Source organism: Furipterus horrens, unplaced genomic scaffold, assembly GCF_987537825.1.
Source record: "Furipterus horrens unplaced genomic scaffold, mFurHor1.1.pri manual_scaffold_4, whole genome shotgun sequence".
Taxonomy (NCBI): Eukaryota; Metazoa; Chordata; class Mammalia; order Chiroptera; family Furipteridae; genus Furipterus; species Furipterus horrens.
Window position 1 is genome coordinate 83,032,566 of NW_028327174.1, and position 19,157 is coordinate 83,051,722.

At 31.7% G+C, this 19,157-nt stretch overlaps 1 protein-coding gene and 1 pseudogene across 1 annotated transcript; both read left to right on the forward strand.

The window, feature by feature from the left end:
* Positions 1-171, forward strand: part of LOC150012308 (lysine-specific demethylase 6A pseudogene) — a 4,956-nt pseudogene extending 4,785 nt beyond the window's left edge.
* A 7,929-nt stretch (positions 172-8,100) lies between these two features.
* Positions 8,101-17,932, forward strand: NTS (neurotensin). Its single transcript, XM_090275677.1, has 4 exons — positions 8,101-8,300; positions 10,502-10,563; positions 15,178-15,390; positions 17,585-17,932. Exons 1-4 carry the CDS (start codon positions 8,228-8,230, stop codon positions 17,735-17,737), a joined length of 501 nt encoding a protein of 166 aa, XP_090131803.1. The 5' UTR covers positions 8,101-8,227; the 3' UTR covers positions 17,738-17,932.
* Positions 17,933-19,157: the final 1,225 nt, after the last annotated feature.

Below are 19,157 nucleotides of genomic sequence, written 5' to 3' on the forward strand. Positions count from 1 at the left end.
ATTTCTTTGTAAGGTAGTTAGCAATTTTAAGGCTTTCTTTGGTCTCCTTTTTTTTTTTTTTAATGTGAAAAGTTAGGTAAGGAACTTTTTTACTGCTTTTATGTTTTTCTGTCTTGTTTTGAAACCATGACAGTTATTACACTTTTGGTTCCTAAATGAAATGTTTAAAAAATTAACAGCCAAGTCACAAAGATAATGGATTGCACATAAAGGAATAAACTTCAGATTTGTGATTTTTGTTTCTAATCTTGATATAAATTTACACTATTTATAAATATATATTTATTGTTTGAAAATAATTGTGAATGCAATGCTGTTATTTTTTCCAGATTTACCTGCCATTGAAATTTTAAGGAGTTCTGTAATTTTAAACACTACTCCTATTACATTTCCTATGTGTAAATAAAACTGCTTAGCATTGTACAGAAACTTTTATTAAAATTGTTTAATGTTTTAAAAAAAAGCAATTAGAAAATACAAGTTAGCAAAACAGAACACTAGCTGAGAAGTTTGCGCAATGTTGAGCTTCTTCAACATTGCTGAGAGAAGTTAAGGAATAAAAGACCTAAATAAGAAGAGAATATACACTATTGAAAACTAAATATTTTTAAAATATCAGTTATCCCTAATTTAGTCTCTAGATTGAAGCAATCCCAAATAAATGGTTCTGGAGCAACTAAATATCAAAAGGCAAATTTGAATCTGAACCTCTGTGGTATTCATAAAAAATAACTTGAGATGTTTTATAGATCTAAATTTAAAAGGTAAAATTATAAAACTTCTACAAACAAATAAAAAGAAACATTTTCATGACATTAGTGCAAAAATTTCTTAGGATATTAAAAGCACTAACCAGAATGAATAAAGTAATAAATTAGATCTCATCAAACTTAAAACTTTTGCTCATTGAAAGATATTCTTATAAAAAATACACAGTTGCAAATTGGGAAATAAAATTTACAATACATATATTTGTGAAAGAAACTTCATAATGCAGAAAAAAAAAGACAAAGAATTCAATTAAACAATGAGTAAAGATAGGAACAAAAGTCCCTAAGGAAAATATAAGAATGTCCACCATGCACATGAAAGAAGAGTTCAACATCATTAGACACCAAGGAAAAACAAAATAAAATCAGAAAATGCTTTACATCCAGTATAATGGCTAAACTTCAAAAGAATGGCAACACCAAATGTCAGCAAGGATATTGCTGGTGGGATTTTAAAATGGTACAACCACATTGGAAACTGGTAATTTCTTTTTAAGTTAAACATGTAGCTACCTTATAACCCAGCACTTTTATTCTAGGTATTTATACAAGAGCAGTGAAAATACATGTGCAGGAAAATACTGAATTCTCAAAGAGTTTTATTTATAAAATAGCTCCAAAGAGGAAAAACACAATGTCAAATCGACTAAGTACACAGACCTTGGATTTCACGCTTTTACAATTTAAGAAAGAGGCTCTAGAATTTAAATAGGTTTTACATTAGTTACTAATTCAAGGTTCTGTAACTGTTGGATTAAATTCTGCACACGTGTGTGCTCATGCTCCTCTTGTTAACACGCGTACCTTCTCACCACAGGAGAGGTATAAACAAACTTCAGTGTATTTCTACAAAAGAATAATACTCAGAAATAAAGAGCTACATACTGCTGATGTGTGCAGTAATATAAATCAATCTTCGAAACCTATTGAGCAACAGTAGACGCTTGCGAAAAAGTATACAGTTTCATTCATTTATATGAAGATCAAGAAGAGGCCTGTGGTGTCAGAGGAGTTCATGGGGAATGTGCATGAGAAAACTCTGGTGTGTGAAGAAAATAATTTTCAATTTTGTTGGAGTTTGAATTATATACATTCAAGCATTTGTCAAAACTCATTAATCTTTATACTTAGGGATCTATGCCTTTCATTATATATAAATTATACTTTAATTAAAAAACAACCAACAGAGGGACAAACGTTATAGGTTGGACTACCATCATAAGACCTCAAAATTGGAAAGCAAAGAGGCAAAAGAATATTCACCTTTGGAGAGGTGGAAGAAGCATAATGTTCACAGAGAATCTCTGAGATGGAGTCTAATATAAGATTTTGTGAACAGATACTTATATGATTTAAAAAGGTTAATGAATAAAAATGTAAAATACAAAGAGGACAGGAAAGTAAGATAAATGGGAGGAGTAAGAGTAGCTTACAATCAGATGCACAAGCCAATATCTATGTGCCTGTTACATATACACTTTGGAATATATGTGACTATACAGGAACAAAAATAAGCCATATTACTATCTTTTAGGCCGTAATTATTATTTTTATATTTCAGATGATGAAAGAGGCCCAGAAAGTTAACATCTAAAGTCACAAATGTAGAAAGTAATAGGAATAAGATTTAAATGAGGGACTAGCAAAATGGTAAATCTTGAGGATTAATTCAGTACCTAGATAGACATTTCAATTTGCTGCTGATTGTTTAAAAAAAGTGAACTAAATATTTACATCTAACTGTGATGACATTTCCATAAAAATCTGAATTTCTGAAAAATGTTTTTTCCCCTTTTTATTGAATTTATTGGGGTGACACTGGTTAAGAAAATTATACAGGTTTCAGGTGCACAATTCTACATATCATCTGTTCACTGTATGGTGAGTTTACCACCCCAAGTCTAGTCTTCATCTATCACCATTTATATATACCCTTTATACCCTCCTCTACCTCCTTCCACTCTCTCACCCTGGCAGTCACCATACTGTTGTCCATGTCCATGAGTTCTTTCTTCTTTTTTTCTCTTTTTTTCTCAATCTCTCCAACCCCCCCCTCCCCCCCTCTGACAGCTGTCAGCCTGCTCGCTCTGTATGAGTCTGTCTCTATTTTGCTTTTTAGTTCATTTTGTTCTTTAGATTCCACATATGAGTGAAATCATATGGTACTTGTCTTTCTCTGATTGGCTTATTTCACGTAGCATAATGTTCTCCAGGTCTATCCATGGTGTTGCAAAAGGTTAGATTTCCTTCTTTTTTTTTTTTTTTTTTTTACAGCTGAGTAGTATTTTACTGGGTAAAGGTACCACGGCTTTTTTATCCACTCACCTATTACAGGCACTTGAGTTGCTTCCATAGCTTGGCTATTGTGAATAATGTTGTGGTGAACATATAGAGGTACATATATTTTCTCAAATTAGTGTGCTGGGTTTCTTCAGATAAATTCTCAGACATGCTAAAAAAAATGGAATATATCACATTTTGGTTCTATGTTTCCACACAGAAGAAAATCATCTGAAGTTCAAGTAGCAAGTAGATGGCTCCATTAAATAGGACTTAAGACATGTCACCTGCCTGGTCTTGCAGGTATTTGAATAATGATCTCTGATTTATGACCATATTTATCTAACATCAGTGCCAGAGGAGACATTTTAAAAAGTGACAATATTACACAGTGAAAGGACAGAAGATCATATGAGTAAGAATCTATAATTTAGGAGATATAATATTTTTTTGAATTAAAATATAACAATGGAAATTGATATTGCCAAAAGTACAGTATTATACAACAGAAAAAGACAAAAAAGAGAGGCCTGTCCAAAAGGAAAAGTTCATTTTATAGTGACTAATACACTTTGGATGTTTTTCAACTTGTGGGGATGCTGTACTAATAATTAAAAAAAAAAAAAAAAAAAAACCGAAAACAAATTAATTTCTTAAAACAGTTTGACTAACATTAGAGTAACCTTTCCCTGGGATAAGAAATGGGGTTGGACCTGAAACAGTTAGGACCAGTGTGATTAAGAATTAGGAAGTAGAGGACATTTGTAACCCACTTAGGGTATCAATGTCTGTGGGTGTCCTCTGTAAAATTAAAGTATAAGACTAGTTGTTCCACACAGTCCTTTTAATCTCTACTGTCCTTTGGCTTCATGAATTAGGATTGCATTAAAAGGTGGCCTGGCACCCCATGAGTGCTCGGCTGCTATTTCCATTCTATACATACTAGTGCCTCCACCTAGAGTACAGAATGGGAAACGTCTCTTTCCCAGGCTACTCATGTGACTGCCCTTGCGCTGCAACCTCATCTTCTTTCTGATGCTTCTTTCATATTTTTCATCTCCCGCCCCGGTTAAAACAATTCAATGCAATTTTCTTAGAGCCGATTTATACCACATAGTCTTTATAATAAGAAGAAAGATTCTTAGATAATCGGTTAATTTATTGGTTTAATATGTATAATATACCCAAGCCTGGAAAGGGAACAACAATAAAAAAAAGTTTAAGTGATGAAGTAAAATCAATTTGAGAATAGAATTCAACCTGACTTTCTGCTAAATGGACTTTTAGGTTAAAAGTGTTTGCCTGTCCTTTATTTGCCATAAATTTTTCCGCAACATGTTAATACAAGATTTCCTTGGACTTGTTATTGGATCCGGTATTAATATTACAAAGATTAGCTGTTGCTTTAGAAATAAAAAAAATTTAGTGCCATTCAAGCTCTATTTAATAAGTACCCTTATCCTTATTTAAACTTTCTACGGTTCTTTATTTTTTTTAAACCTACACAATGGGAATAATAACATTCTGTGAACCTGGCTTCACAGTATGCTATGTTACATGAAATAAAATTAACCTGGCATGGTGCCTGTCATAGAGAGGTTTTCAGTAAATGAACTTCAAGTATAATCTTTACCTAACACAGAGGCCTGTGCTATTAGTTACGGCGGCTGTTTCTAGACCCAAAATTCTATAATGTTCACTCTAGTCCTCTGCCTCTAACAACTTGCCCCTCCCTATTCTTTAACAGAAAGTACTTCTTTTCTTAGATTTTGTAACATAAAGGGGGGAACTTTTCTTTCGATGAAAGTTAATCTCATTTTTTTTACTCCATATTATTACACTTTAATTTGAAAAACTAAGAAAAAGAGAATATTGTTAGGAATTTTTTTTTTTTTCTATAGTGCTTTTATTTTGGTCTTAAGAAAATGAGACTTATAAGGACGATTTCTTGAGCATTACACATAGTGGGTAATACTTTTGTGGACGTCACAATTTTTTAAGATATGAGAAACAAGGTTATAAGAGAGATCAGCAGTAACTACAATGTGGACCATCTTTCCTTAAATATGGCAACTTGTTATTATGTTAATTCCAGGAAAAGCATGTGTTATAGTTGGAGTTTTAGTGGCAAAGTGTTTTAACTACAGAAATCTATCATCAATTTTTCCAAGTTAATTGCCTACAAAGATGCAAAAGCAGAGACAGGGAGAGCCAAAGGGAAATGAGCTGGGTATTTATAGAGATTATGGGCACATATAGATTGGGAAATTGGATATGTGGTTTACATTTACCAAAATCTCCAAGATCTGGGTTATATGCGTTTCCTGTAGAAGATAGTATATGAAGATGTGGGTGTGTACAAGCATATGACTATCTGTATGTCCGGAAAATGGACTTTAATTGAACAGAAAAATCAATTCGGTTTACAAAGAGATTAAGACCATTGTTTGTTCAGATGAACCAGGGTTAAGGTTTTAAACCAGAGACTCATTTACAGGAATGATGTAAACCCACAATTTATCCTAAGCACTCAGCTGATGAATGCACATAATCCCAGGGTGAAGTCCTTAAATAACATTTTCAAGTTGACTTTCCCATTCAGGGCAGTGGGGGAAAATAATGACCAGAGAAAATGCTGAGAAAACTGACTTAGTTAAAAGCTCACATCAAATATTAAGATTAATGGTAAAAAGGAATTTTAAATCACTGAAATTAGAGATGTGGCTAAAAGAAATGTTACAAATGGAGACATGAAAAAACATGTTATGAATTTAAAATAATTAGTTCAATTAATACATATGGGACACCTAAGTATTATAAGCCTTGGAAGAAGAGATAGACACCAATGAGTGATAGTTCTTCCCTTCTAGAAGTTTCCGGATGTAGGAGAATAAAAATAATTTTCCTTCTATCTTTCCAGGTTGTTACCTGAAACCCTTTCATAATGAAAAGACAGATTAATGGGAGAAAGGAAAAGAATAACAGATTTTTAAATATGCCAACTAGAGGACAGATAAAATATATACTGTATATATATACAATTTTACTATAAAAAGTTAAACGTTTTTTTCCCAAAAGAAAAATAGTGCATATATTTGATTTTAAATTATTTGATATATTTCTCTATTTTTTGAGACCATATATTTACACAATTCTCACAGCGATAGCTAATATCCAAGAGATATACTTAAAACAAAATTAATTTTCTTATTCATTCTTCCCCTTTTTTCTAATAAATTACAAATAAATTTTGTCACAATTTCCCTGAACCTCAAGTATTAAAGAAATCACTTGAAGAAAATAGGAATCACACTTCCTTTTTACTATTAGGCCGCTAGCTAGCACACAACTTAAAAAGATTATTTTTTGTATTTGCAATTCAAAAGAAGACAAAACAACCAATTACACGTCATGCAAAGAATATGTAATTTCTTTAAAGGTGGCTTTAAAAAGTATTCTATCACCAAGATGCTCTGATAGCAAGAAGAAACTAAACAAAATCATAATTCTGTGATGTTAAATGAAAATAAAGCCTTTTAAACTTCTATTTCGCCCCCTAGTGGCAAGAAAGAAAAAAATTCAGACACATTGCAAATTTCCTTGCCAATTAAGTAGCCTTTGTATAATACTTTCCTCAGATGAGTCATGTTTAATATTGTATTGTATGTAAGTTTATAAAGCAAACTAAAAGCAATAAAAGCATCTGCTATTGTTAAATTTCTGAACATTATATAAATAACTTTTTGCTAATTTAAATAATTATTAAATGTTTCAAATGAATTTATTTCCTTAAGTTTAAGGGAAAATGCAGAAGTTAGTGTCATAGACATATATCATATAAATCAACTCTCTGAAGAAATCAATCCAGACTTCTTTTCTTGATTGTTACTACAGGATTGATATAACTAAAAAGTGAACAAACCTGACACAAAGTTTTACCTTCCAATATTCACGTTCCTGACAGCAGATGACTTCATGTACCCTGAAATCCTTAATGCAAGAGGATCACTTTACTTCAAAAGACATTTTGAGTAATTTTCATCTGAGAAGTTAGAGAGGAAATGAGTATCATTGTAACTTAAAAAATATATGAAGACACTTCCTTAGAAATGTGACTTTGGTGAATGGTGGTTATGCAGGATTGTCTCATTTCCGGAAGTGCAGTCTCATTTTTATGACTATAACAGAGAAAAAAGTGTGATGCAACAGGGAAAGCAGTTAGAAGGGGATTATACAGTGAACAGGATCTAGCATCAAGAATGACAGAAAAAGAGGAAAGTATCAGAAAACAACAATCAGTGATACAATAATACATTTTGCACCTGTTAACACGTAATTTATAGTTGGATTTCATAAACCATGGAATTGTTTTCCTATGACAATTAATCAAAAGTCACTCTTCCTGTTACTTATTATAAAATAGTTTTAATTTTATAAGAAATAATATCCTATTTAGGGTTACTAGTATTTTTAATTTTTTGCTTTATCTAAAATATTTTGCTTAGCCCCAATATTATAACTGGTTCTCTGCTGATCTTTTACTTTCTTCCCTCTTTTAGCATGTATTATCTAAGATCTATATTAGTCCTGAAACCACAAAACTTTCAAAAGTGTGAGTTATCAGGAAAGAACCCTAACTCTCTAAGAACTTCCGAACCTAAAGAATCACGCATGTCAGGCATTCATCTGGAGTTGTTACTTATTAGAAATGACAGACATTATGTTTCACAAAATCAAAACAACAACTTCTTAGAGTCAAAGAATGAGAGGAAATGGGGAAAGAATTGTACTAGAAGTTCTTTTCCAGTGTGTTCTCTATGGAATTGCTTTTGAATGATTCCTGTGTGTCAGAAATCTGCAGTAGTAGCTGAAATGAGGGAAGACTTCACTTTCAGGGGAGGTTCAGAAATGGGAGGGGGGCAAAAGCAAAGGGGAGGAGGGAGTGTAAAGAGGAGGGGAGGAATGGCGATGAAGGGAGGGCACATCCTGAACAGATAATCCCTGTATGCTCTCATGACATCATCCTCCTGCATATATATATATAAGGAATGACCAAAACTCCTCTCATACTTCAGTCACTTTGAAAATCAGCTGAAGGCAAGAGGAAGCATTAGAGAGAGCCCTCCTTCAGCGTGTCTCTACATTTCAGAACTTGGCTCCCTAGGAATCTCAAGGAGATGATGGCAGGAATGAAAATCCAGCTGGTATGTATGGTACTCCTGGCTTTCAGCTCCTGGAGTCTGTGCTCAGGTAAGCTCAGCTGCATTTCACAACTCCCTGAAGTGATTTCTTTTTCCTTTTTTGTAGTGTATTCTACTTATGTTAATGTATCCAGGGAGAAGAGATTCTCCTTTATTCTGGATTTGCTTTTTATTAATAAATAGAAGCTGAGTATTTCCTTTCTCTGTCTTTATGATTGCAAGAACTGAAAAATTTTGTTTCTGAATCTGCTAGGCAATAAAAGGGATTTTAATGAAACACTTCATATCCCTCTTTGGAATGTAATTACTAGAGGAAAAAAACCCCAAAATTTATAAACTAGACTGGTCACTATCTTTTGAGAAGTACAGATGCAGTGCCTCTCAGAGTACGAACACTTAATTAAAATCCATTCCGTTAAAAATGCTTTGTCTCATTCTCAGTTATTCTCTTAAGAGATAGTCACTTCTCCTTCCCCCAATTTATATTTCAACTGTGTGTATGTTAAGATAACAATTTGAAAATCAATGATTAATGAGTAAATGAATAAAGCATTATTTGTAAAACATTATTTCTGGAAAAATACAAAAATATTCCAAGTCCTTTTTAAGAATACATTTTGTAGTCTTTCTATATGAGAAATAATAAACATCCTATCAAGTATTTTCTTGCATGCCATTTAAGTTGATACAGAATGTATTTGGAAAATTAGCATTCTTCTTTAAAAAAAATTATTTACCTGGAGTGTTTTGCATATGATAATTGAGAAGCAGCCATCTACTTCTAAATATCAATAATTCATTTTAAAAATGAGATTTAAATTTAGAATAGTCATAAGAAATATAGCGACTGTAATATACTTCAATCAATATTTAAAATAAATAAATGATCACATCAAAATTAAAAAAAACAGTATAAGTGCAGGAAAATCATTTAACCTGTTTTATACATTTTTATCTTATAAATATGACATTGAAATATTTAATTTAAACTCCTCCTATGATTTTAAATTATAAAATTAAATATAGAAGATATAAATGTTAACTATTAAAAAATTTAATTCTTTTGATCTTTAAAAAGACCTTGAACTTTTAAGTTTGCAATTTTTTGTGTGAGCTAAATACCAAATTGTCTACTATTATGTAGAAGTATACTTAGAGCATGTGAGAAAAACTGAGTTATTAATGAAATTCTTTATTAAGTTTTGAAAACTTCTTGCTCTGATAAGCCAACATTTATGTGGATTTTGGTATACATTTTTTATAAATCGCTAAAGGACTTTGTCATTCTTTGTGAAAAACAAATTGGGTCCCTAAGAAATAGGAGAAAATGATCTCTGGTGTATTTTAGTTCCTAGAAACAATTTAACAAATGGTTTCTCCAAGTGTCACACCTCTTTTTAATAAGAATGTAAAGTGTAAGAGGACAGTCATTTTAACTTCTTTGTTTTATGACACCTAGATTAGTGAGTTTGGATTAAGTAATCTGATAGTAGTGTTTTTTAACTTTATTTTTTTAAATATATTATAATATTTGTGAATTTTTTTCTCTATAAAATTAGTGGAAATTGGAAAGGATATTGTTTTAAAAAATCAGAAATCCATTTTAATGCTATTATACATGTGTTAATGGACATCAATTTTGCTTATACAATTTCCTTAATGGGCTGTGATAAAATTTGCTAAGTATACATAATTCTAAATTTTTGTTTAAAATAAAAAAACAAACCTCTCAATATATGTTTTGTAAAATAGTATCTCAAGTTAAGAAAATCTGAATGTTTTTCCTATTCTAAAATTATCAGTAAGCAATTCTCTTCTTTTTTGTTTTAAGAAGTCTGTATATACCTCTTCATTATGTTCTTTTTAAAAATATCAATATGCATACATTCTATATATGTTTACTATTGTTGGTGAAAATTAACCAACATATATTTGATGACATTTCTATTATATCACACATGTTTTTAATTTTGAGATTTAGAGAATAAACCACTCCAAATCATCAATAGCCCTCTTAGCATATAATCAGGTGTTTATTTTCTTAGATGTGCTTCAGTTATTTTGGCTTCTTCTTGGTGTAAAATAGAGCAATAATTTTCTTTTTGAATATAATTTTAAGTAGAATACATATATAGAAAAGACAACATCCCTGTGAGACTATTTTTTTAGATTAAGCTGAAATCTGCAGGTTAAAATGTAATTATATGATATATGGTTATATAGTAAACATGTGGTTTTGATTTTACTCAGATTCAGAAGAGGAAATGAAAGGGTTTGAAGCAGATTTATTGACCAATGTGCACACATCAAAGGTAAGCTTTTCTTTTTTTAAACCAAGGATTGAAAAACATAGAAACTCTCATTATAAACACCGTGTCCTTTTCCTATAGTAATAACTTCACATAAAGACGGAAAAGTTTATAGGGAGGCATTTCCTTTTTCGGGAAACTTTTCTTCAAGTTCAAAGGAGTTAAGGGTGTTGATGTGACAGGGAAAAAATTATAGTGACTATCAATCAGTGTATTGTAACTTTAATTAAATAGTCACATATTATTTATGTGGACATGTACATGTATTTAAAGGAAACTTGTTTCCATTCCTATCGAATTGTGTGTGATGAAAGGTATATTGGCTTCCAGTTAAACACAAAATGAGATTTGAGTGACATATTTTGCCTTTTTCATTATATTGGAGAAAGTAAAATGGTGTTCCTAAATTAAAAATGAAAGTTCATGACAATCCACGAAAGACATGTGGTAGAGCGTAAAGAGCCATAGATTGGCAAACAGAAGCCTTGAGATTTAATTCTGCAACTGTTGACTTATGAACTATTTGCTCTTAACCAAGTGGATAGTTGCCAATGTTTGCTTTTAAAAAAGTTTTTTAAATGCTGCAGTTGGAGTTCATGATCTCCTAGGCATTTATGTTAGATTCATGCCTGGATTTAAATTCTTCCTATAATAAAAGTGTTATCTGTACCTGCTCATTGTTTTTATTGAATCAAGTAAAATTTTGTATACTGGACCCTATTATTCCTCTCTATGCTTCTTGAAAACAAGGTTCCGAGACCCTAACCTGTACTGAGGAATAAAACTTAATTAGATTACACCTGATTACCATGCTACCACACTACCTTTATTTTCCAACTGTTTATCTAAATGTAGAGTTAGGGAACAGGGTTCCCAACCAAAAGATGTTTCTCAAAGAAAACTAAAATCTGAGGTGAGACAGCCACTTGCTGCAATCACTGTTATAACACTGGGATGCCAAGGCTGAAGACTCAACAGATGTTATGGTAAGAAAGTCAGCGTTCAAAACACCTGTCTAGAAGCAATGCTCCAACTCAGGTCTTGTCATCTCAGGTTTCTCTTCTCTAATTGGATGAGCATGTTTTAGGTACAGCAATTTTTACTATATACTTAGAATTATGTTTTCTAGTGCTTTGATATACTTTTATTAAGAAAGAGAACCTGGTACAGCATGTTTTCTTCAGACTTTTAAATAATTCTGGAATGCTGTAATTTTCTATGATCAGAATCAATGCAATACAAATTCATAAACATTTATGAACAAACAATGGAAACCTAAGTTTCATTAACAACCTTCACCTTTTGCATTCTACTGTAAAAACTTTAGGGTTCCACCACAGATGACTTTAATTGTTTTAAATTCAGTGAAATGCTTAAATTCACTATTTGTTGAACTCATCTGATTTCAGTATATTACAGGTAGTATTAGTCATATAGAGTAGGTTTTATTTAATTAAGGAAACAAATTTTACCAGTATTTTATTCAGTATTCAAAATTTAAATCAAATAATGGTAAGTAGGAAATGACAAATATTCCAGTTTTTCTTATCTCAAAAACAAGAAGAACACTATTCTAAAGTTCTTATCTATAGGCTTAGGTCTATCATAAATATTTGTATAAAATGATTTCATAAGTTGGTTGTTTATTATTAAAGTAAAATTATTCATAACATTTGTTAAAGAAAGTAAGAAAGAGTTATTCAAGAGAACATATGACAATAAGGGGTTTACAGAGATTGGACTCAACTCCAAATCCAATGGATAAGTGTGGATTCATAGCGAAGGAGCAGGGTGGGGGTTAGTGGATAAGAAGTTACTGAGAGAAAACAATAAGGCTAAGAGGATTTTTCTAGACAATTCTACAGGATTCTGATATTGAGGGTGGAAATCTGAATAAATATCAGCTATATCTAGGATGACCAGATCCCACGGGTAAGGCATTTTCACTGTATTGACTCAACAGGATTTGTGCTAAAATGGGACTATGTAGACAAAGACAGAGCTCAGGAGTTCAGAGGAGCCAGACTCAGATTTGGTCTAGGAGACAGTCTTTGTCCTTTTCCTGAGTGAAAGAGTTTAAACCTTATACTAAATGTTCTCAAATACACGTTTACTTAGACATCCTTTGGTCAAGAGAACTTTCTCTGCTGTGCTTCCTAGGTATAACAGGAGTTAGTTAATGTGACATTCAACAATAATGTTGAGTGATATAGTGACTACTTTAACTGGCAAAAGGAAAGACAATTAACTGTTTCCTCATCCAATCATCATCATCATCATCATTATCATCATTGACAAAACTAGTCCTGACAGATAGTTTATGAATAAAACATTCTGTGATCGAATTAATTTGGAGAACATTGGATACTTTATTGGTACCATTGAAAAGTTATAACAAATATCTGCAAGTAAAAAGTGCTGGGGATACCTAAATTCAGGAAGACTTTTACTTTCCTTTAAACTGAAGTTTTCCAATTTACTTGACAATGGAATCCTTTTTAAAAACAGTGAGTGCAGAACTGGTGTTCTAAGAAATATGCTATAGAAAATGCTTAATTAGATGATCTCTAAAAGCTTCCCAAATCTAAAATTATATTGTCCCATTAAATTAGCAGAAAATAAGGTGCTGTTACCACACAGTGGAGCATGTTGCCTTTAAGTTTTCATAGCAGAAAAATTCAAGCAATGACTGAATATTCATATTCAGGGGACATAATTGAAAGAATTTCCAAAATGTTGAAAACATTATAGTGAATGTCTTTGTACTCACATATTTGCCTGCCCTTAATCAAAGTTATGGACATATATAATTTTAATACACATTGCCAAAACATCAATCAAGAAGTTATACCAATCTACACCCAGACCAAAAAATATTTAGGAAATGAAATGTCTCAGTTCCCAGGGACCACTGAGTGAACCTGTATTTTTTTAAGTCTGATCTAATGGTAGCCATGCTAAAGATCAGTCTACATATTTCTTTCATGTGCGATTCTGTGACATGTTACAGAATACTCACATTAGTAACCAAGGTTAAATTTTTAAGTTTTTTTTTTAATTGAGGTATTTAACCTTTTTTTGTGAAGATATTCACCTTTCTTAAGAACACTAACACACTCTGTCAGATTTTACACTGTAGCTTGCTTTGATTTTTAGTTCAGGATGTTAATTATCCAGAGAGATAATTTATCCACTTATGTATTTAAATTATCTTCTTATTTATGGATTCTGGTTTTGATATTTGTTTAATAATATCTTTCCAGGTTTGAAAAATAAATTTTATATATTTACACACTATTGTAATTTTATTCATATTTAACCCATCTGGATATTGTTAGACTATAATATGTCAAGAAAAGTTATAACTAAATCTACACCCAGATTTCCTTATAGCCAACTTCCCAGGGATTTCAAATGCAAACTTTATTATATGTAATACCCTCATATATATTTGAATCTATTATTGAACATTATATTCTCTTCTGTTGAGTCTTATGTTTATTCATGCTCCATCGACTTACTTCTTTAATTCCTGAAATTAAAAAAAAAATTAACAACTGGTAAAAAAAAGTTATTCTTCATTACCTTTTTATTTTTCTATAGCTTTTTGGTTATGCTCACACATTCATACTTCAGAATTAACTCTATAATTATCTTGGCAAACTCCAATTGTCTCTTCCAAATTCCAGTCCCCATGTTTTCCAAATTGAAACTTTGATTTGTAGTTGGATTGCATTTGGATAATAATTCAGAGAGAACTGACACCTGAAACTATTGTTATTGAGTCTTCCCATCATGGCTTTGAAGTCATTCAAATTATTTTATGTTAGTAGGAAATATTTTTGCTTTCTTTCATTTATGCCCTTTTAAATACTTAATTTTTACTGATTATCTCACATTTAAGTTCTCCTATGACAACTCTTAATGTATTAACTATACTAGTGGTCTCTCAATATTATTATTGTCCAAATCTATTAGTAACATTTTAGTCCCTGCTCCATTAGACACCAAACTGAAGTGTAATTAAGAGATAATGGCGCCCTGGCCAGCGTGGCTCAGGTGGTCAGAGAGTTATTCCATAACTGAAGGTTGTGGGTTTGATTCCTACTCAGGGTACATACCTAGGTTGCGGGTTCAATCCCCAATCCCCCATCCACCATCTTGGTCAGGACACTACCATCCCCAGGCCGGGTGCACATGGGAGGCAATTGATCACATCAATGTTTCTTCCTCTTCCCTCTTCTCTCCCTCTATCTCTGAAAGCAATGAAAAAAAAAATGTTCTCAGGTGAGGAGTTAAAAAAAAAAAGAGAGAAAATGGTATATTTAATATTGTCATCTGTGATGTGATATACATACATATTTATATATTTATACTTCCTGTCATTTCTTTTTTCTTGCTTGCTTTGCTCATTTATGATGTGTATGACTTTATTTTTATTAATAGAAAATATGGAGCATTAGCACTATTCAACTTTGTAATGTGATTACTAAATTAATGACAATGTACTTAGGCTAGAGTAAAAGACCTTAAAATATAATGGCTTAGTACAATATAAATTTATTTTGTATTCATATAAATTTCAAATGTAATGTCTGTTTTTTTTTAATGTTTCAGATCAGTAAGCCAAGTGTTCCCTCTTGGAAAATGACTCTGCTAAATGTTTGCAGTCTTATAAATAACCTGAACAGCCAAGCTGAGGAAACAGGAGAGCCCTTTATTACAAGAAGGAAATTTCCCATTACCTTGGATGACTTTAGCTTGGAAGCAATGTTGACAATATACCAGATACGAAGTATCTGTCACAGCAGGGCTTTTCAACACTGGGAGGTAAAACAAAAACAAAACATGAATATAATTATAGTTATCTCTTACTTGTACCATTTTAAAATTCTGATCACTATCGTAACAGGAAGACATAAATATTAGAAAAGAATAAACCATGTGTTGAGGTTAATATTCCCTCAGATCTTCCGTGTGTCCTTCAAATGTTTGGAGTTGAGCAAAATATTTTTTACTTCAATTTTAAAAAGGGGATATATCTTAAGACAGATTTTGATCCAAATGCTTAAATATCATGTTAAGGCAATTTTTGTTGGTGGTTGTGATAGCAGTGCCAATGAAATTTAGGAAAATAAAACTGATTTTTTAGAAGTATTAAGTCATGTGTGCTTATCTATAAACGAACACAAAAGGTTCTATTAGTATTTGAATATGACCGGCAAATAAAACCAGAATGATAGGGATATATACTCATATAAAGATGTATGAACATATATCTATGTTCCCTATTTCAGTTGAATGTACACATTTTAGGCACCCATAGCAGCTAAACCTGAGCTACCACAGTCAAGACTGCCAAGTTTTATTATACAGAACAACAGTGAAAGGTTAAATGAAACTGTTGTCATAAATACTACACTGATAACACACCACCTTTGATTTGGGACAGTCCTGTTTGTTTGGGAGAGTAATAGATGATTTTAAAAAAATACAATTTAAATTTTTTCCCAACAAGGAATATTTTTTTAAGATAAACCTCAGAATTATATGCATAATGTTTTATACTATGTGCTTACATCAACACTAGGGATCTGAGGGTGCCTTCCTTGTTAATATAAAAATATTCATAACTATCACAGATACCCAATGGAAAAGAGGAAAGGCAAAACAGAACTTTTAGTGTTTATCCTAACTTATACACTAAAGATGTTCTAGGTGCATAACCATGAGGTTAGTTTTAGTCTTACTTGTTAAACTAATCACCCCTTAATTTTAATTCCAGCTAAATGGTTTACTCTTTAAATTGTTGTTTAAATCATTAGCACTTGAAGGATACTAGCTTCAACATAGGGAAATGTCAATTATATTTTATATATACATGGGAAAACTTCAATAAAGTATTATACAGGCAAATCGGGTGCACGTAAGATTAGAAATTTTGCTATTTTAAATGTTACTGAGTGATTCATAATACAATAATATTCAGAGCATGGTACAAGTAATTATGCAGGGAGAAACAAAACATTAAGAAACGAGATTGTCTGACAGTAGCTTTTCTTCAGTCCTCTAAAATTGAATAGCTGTGGATTGAAATAAAGTACTACTTGTGATACAATCCAATGCATATGCATTATAATTAAAAACTTAGTATTCTGCCAGTATTAGTGCAGCACCCCAAAGTTTACAAGGCAATCACCAATATGAATAAAATTCTTATCTTAACCATCTTTTTTTTTAATTTTATGTAAATTATGTGTGAAACTCTACAAAGATTTCTTAAATATTTTATGTTAGCTGAAAGTTTTGAAGTAGAGCAATATTATTAGAAAACATGTTTGGAACTAATTTTAAAATGGAATATATCTCATGAGATCCTTTAGGCAATATTCTACCTGGAGATTAACTGCTCTAGTTGTATCTGAACTTGATTTTAATAATTAAGCATCCCATCTAAAGAGATCTTTACTATTTAAACAGAACTTCTACATATCTTAATTTCTGTGACTAAGTATGTTAGTTGCTATTTTCTCCATGATTGTGAAATGGATCTTTGGAATGGCTTTCAAGAAAAGTCAGTTAATAACTTAACTGAACATAAAATCTTGTTGATCTTAGAATTTGGTTTACCAGAGTCAAAACTATTTGTTGTTATCTATAATGTATTTTTATAACATTTTGGTCTAGCAAAAATTGAAGCCTGACAAATACTCAGAGTTCTATCAAGTTTGTTCTTTCAGTTGGAGGTATTAGTGTGTGGTCTTGATGTATTAAAAATGGCTAGCTTGATGAATTAGGAAGACCACTGAACAGAGAATCAGAAAAAGCATGTTCTCCTTCTTTCTCAGCTACCTAAGAGCCATCTGTTCTTGGACAAAAAAACACTTAGTTGCTCTGAACCTCATACATCTCATTCACATATGTTTTACTGTCTGAATAGAAAATGCGATAAGATGTAGAAAAATACTCTGAAATGGAAGACTTTATGCATGTGAGTTTTATTAATATTCTGTCTATTTTGCAGTTAATTCAGGAAGATGTTCTTGATGATGGAAATGAAAAAAATGAAAAAGAAGAAGTTATAAAGAGAAAAATTCCTTACATTCTGAAACGGCAGCTATATGAGAATAAACCCAGAAGACCCTACATACTCAAAAGAAGTTCTTACTACTACTAAGAGAATAAATATTTTATTTCCATGTGAATGTGACTCATCACTCTTTAATTAAATATCAAATGATATCCATGTGGAAATGTGAGCGAACACAATTATTTTGTCTCTTCTCCAATTGTGGTTTATTGGATGTAATTTTTCTGCATTAATATAAATTGGACTAAATTGTTTTCAAATAAATATATATCTTGAGCATGATGTGTTGTGTATAATTGGAGTAGATATTAATTATGTCACTTATAGAATGTTTTGTAATTTTGCAAAGAATTTAATGGGTTGTTTAAACAGTCAAAATATTTGACATTTTAAACTAAATTATAGATTATAATAGGGTCCCATGGCAAAGTCTAGCTTACATACCAGTAACTCAGACAAGTAATATTATTTCTTTTATTGTTTGATCTTTTTTTTTAATTGAAAGAAATACATACTTTTTTTCCAATACCCAACTCCTGAATCTCTCAAGTATGGGAAGTATTAGTGATAAAATAGGATCATCTTAAAAGAATGATTAATGAATTATTGATAATTATGCCTATTTTAATAAATGATTTCCAACTGAATTTGTTTTTCTGTTAAGTGAAATTAATACCCAATAAGAGACAATAAACCCTCAGAACCACATGTTTCTCTGAAAGTTTACTTCCATTAGAAGAGTTGCCACTTATTTGCTTCCCCCTACTATGATTTAGGAAATGATAGCTGTATATTCAACTTCACTGAGAACTATGTGTGACTAATATTTTTCCAATTGGGAGGGAATTTTTGAGGCAAAAGGAATACTTGGAATGACTCCTCATAAATTATGTTTGAGACCATATTTATGGTGGGACTCATAAGCTCTCACAGTCCTCACATTTCACCATAAGTGATGGCATCCTAGACTTCCACACTTACAAGCATCTAAGACTTCTCCCCGCAGGGCTGCAGCCTAGTCCATGTCATCTAAGAGAGACAATATCAGGGTATAAGTAGTTCTGGAATTAAGAAGGCTTCTGAACTCCATGTCCTTTGATGGGTTGTCTGTCCCCTAGGCTAAACTTCAGTCAGTAGTACGTAAGAGCAGCCAACTGATCTCTGGGTCTGCCTGTTAAAATCTTGCCTTCTCAAAACCACCATCCCACCATCTTTTACCATCCTATCAGCTTCAACATTAAAAGGTACCCAGATCATTGATCCTAAGAAAGAAAGTATTTCACAATGTCTAGAGTGCCCAGATTCAGCTCCACTATTTACTAGTAACATTGGAAACTTAGTTAACCAGTTTACTCAACTAAAAAATGTGGGAAATGATGAGGTATGGAAGAAGATAAAATAGTCTGATATATGTAAAATGCTGAAAAGTGTTACCTCGAACATATTCATAACATACATTTAACAGTTCTTCTGGTGAGTTCTATACCATTTTTCTTTTTCCTTCAAA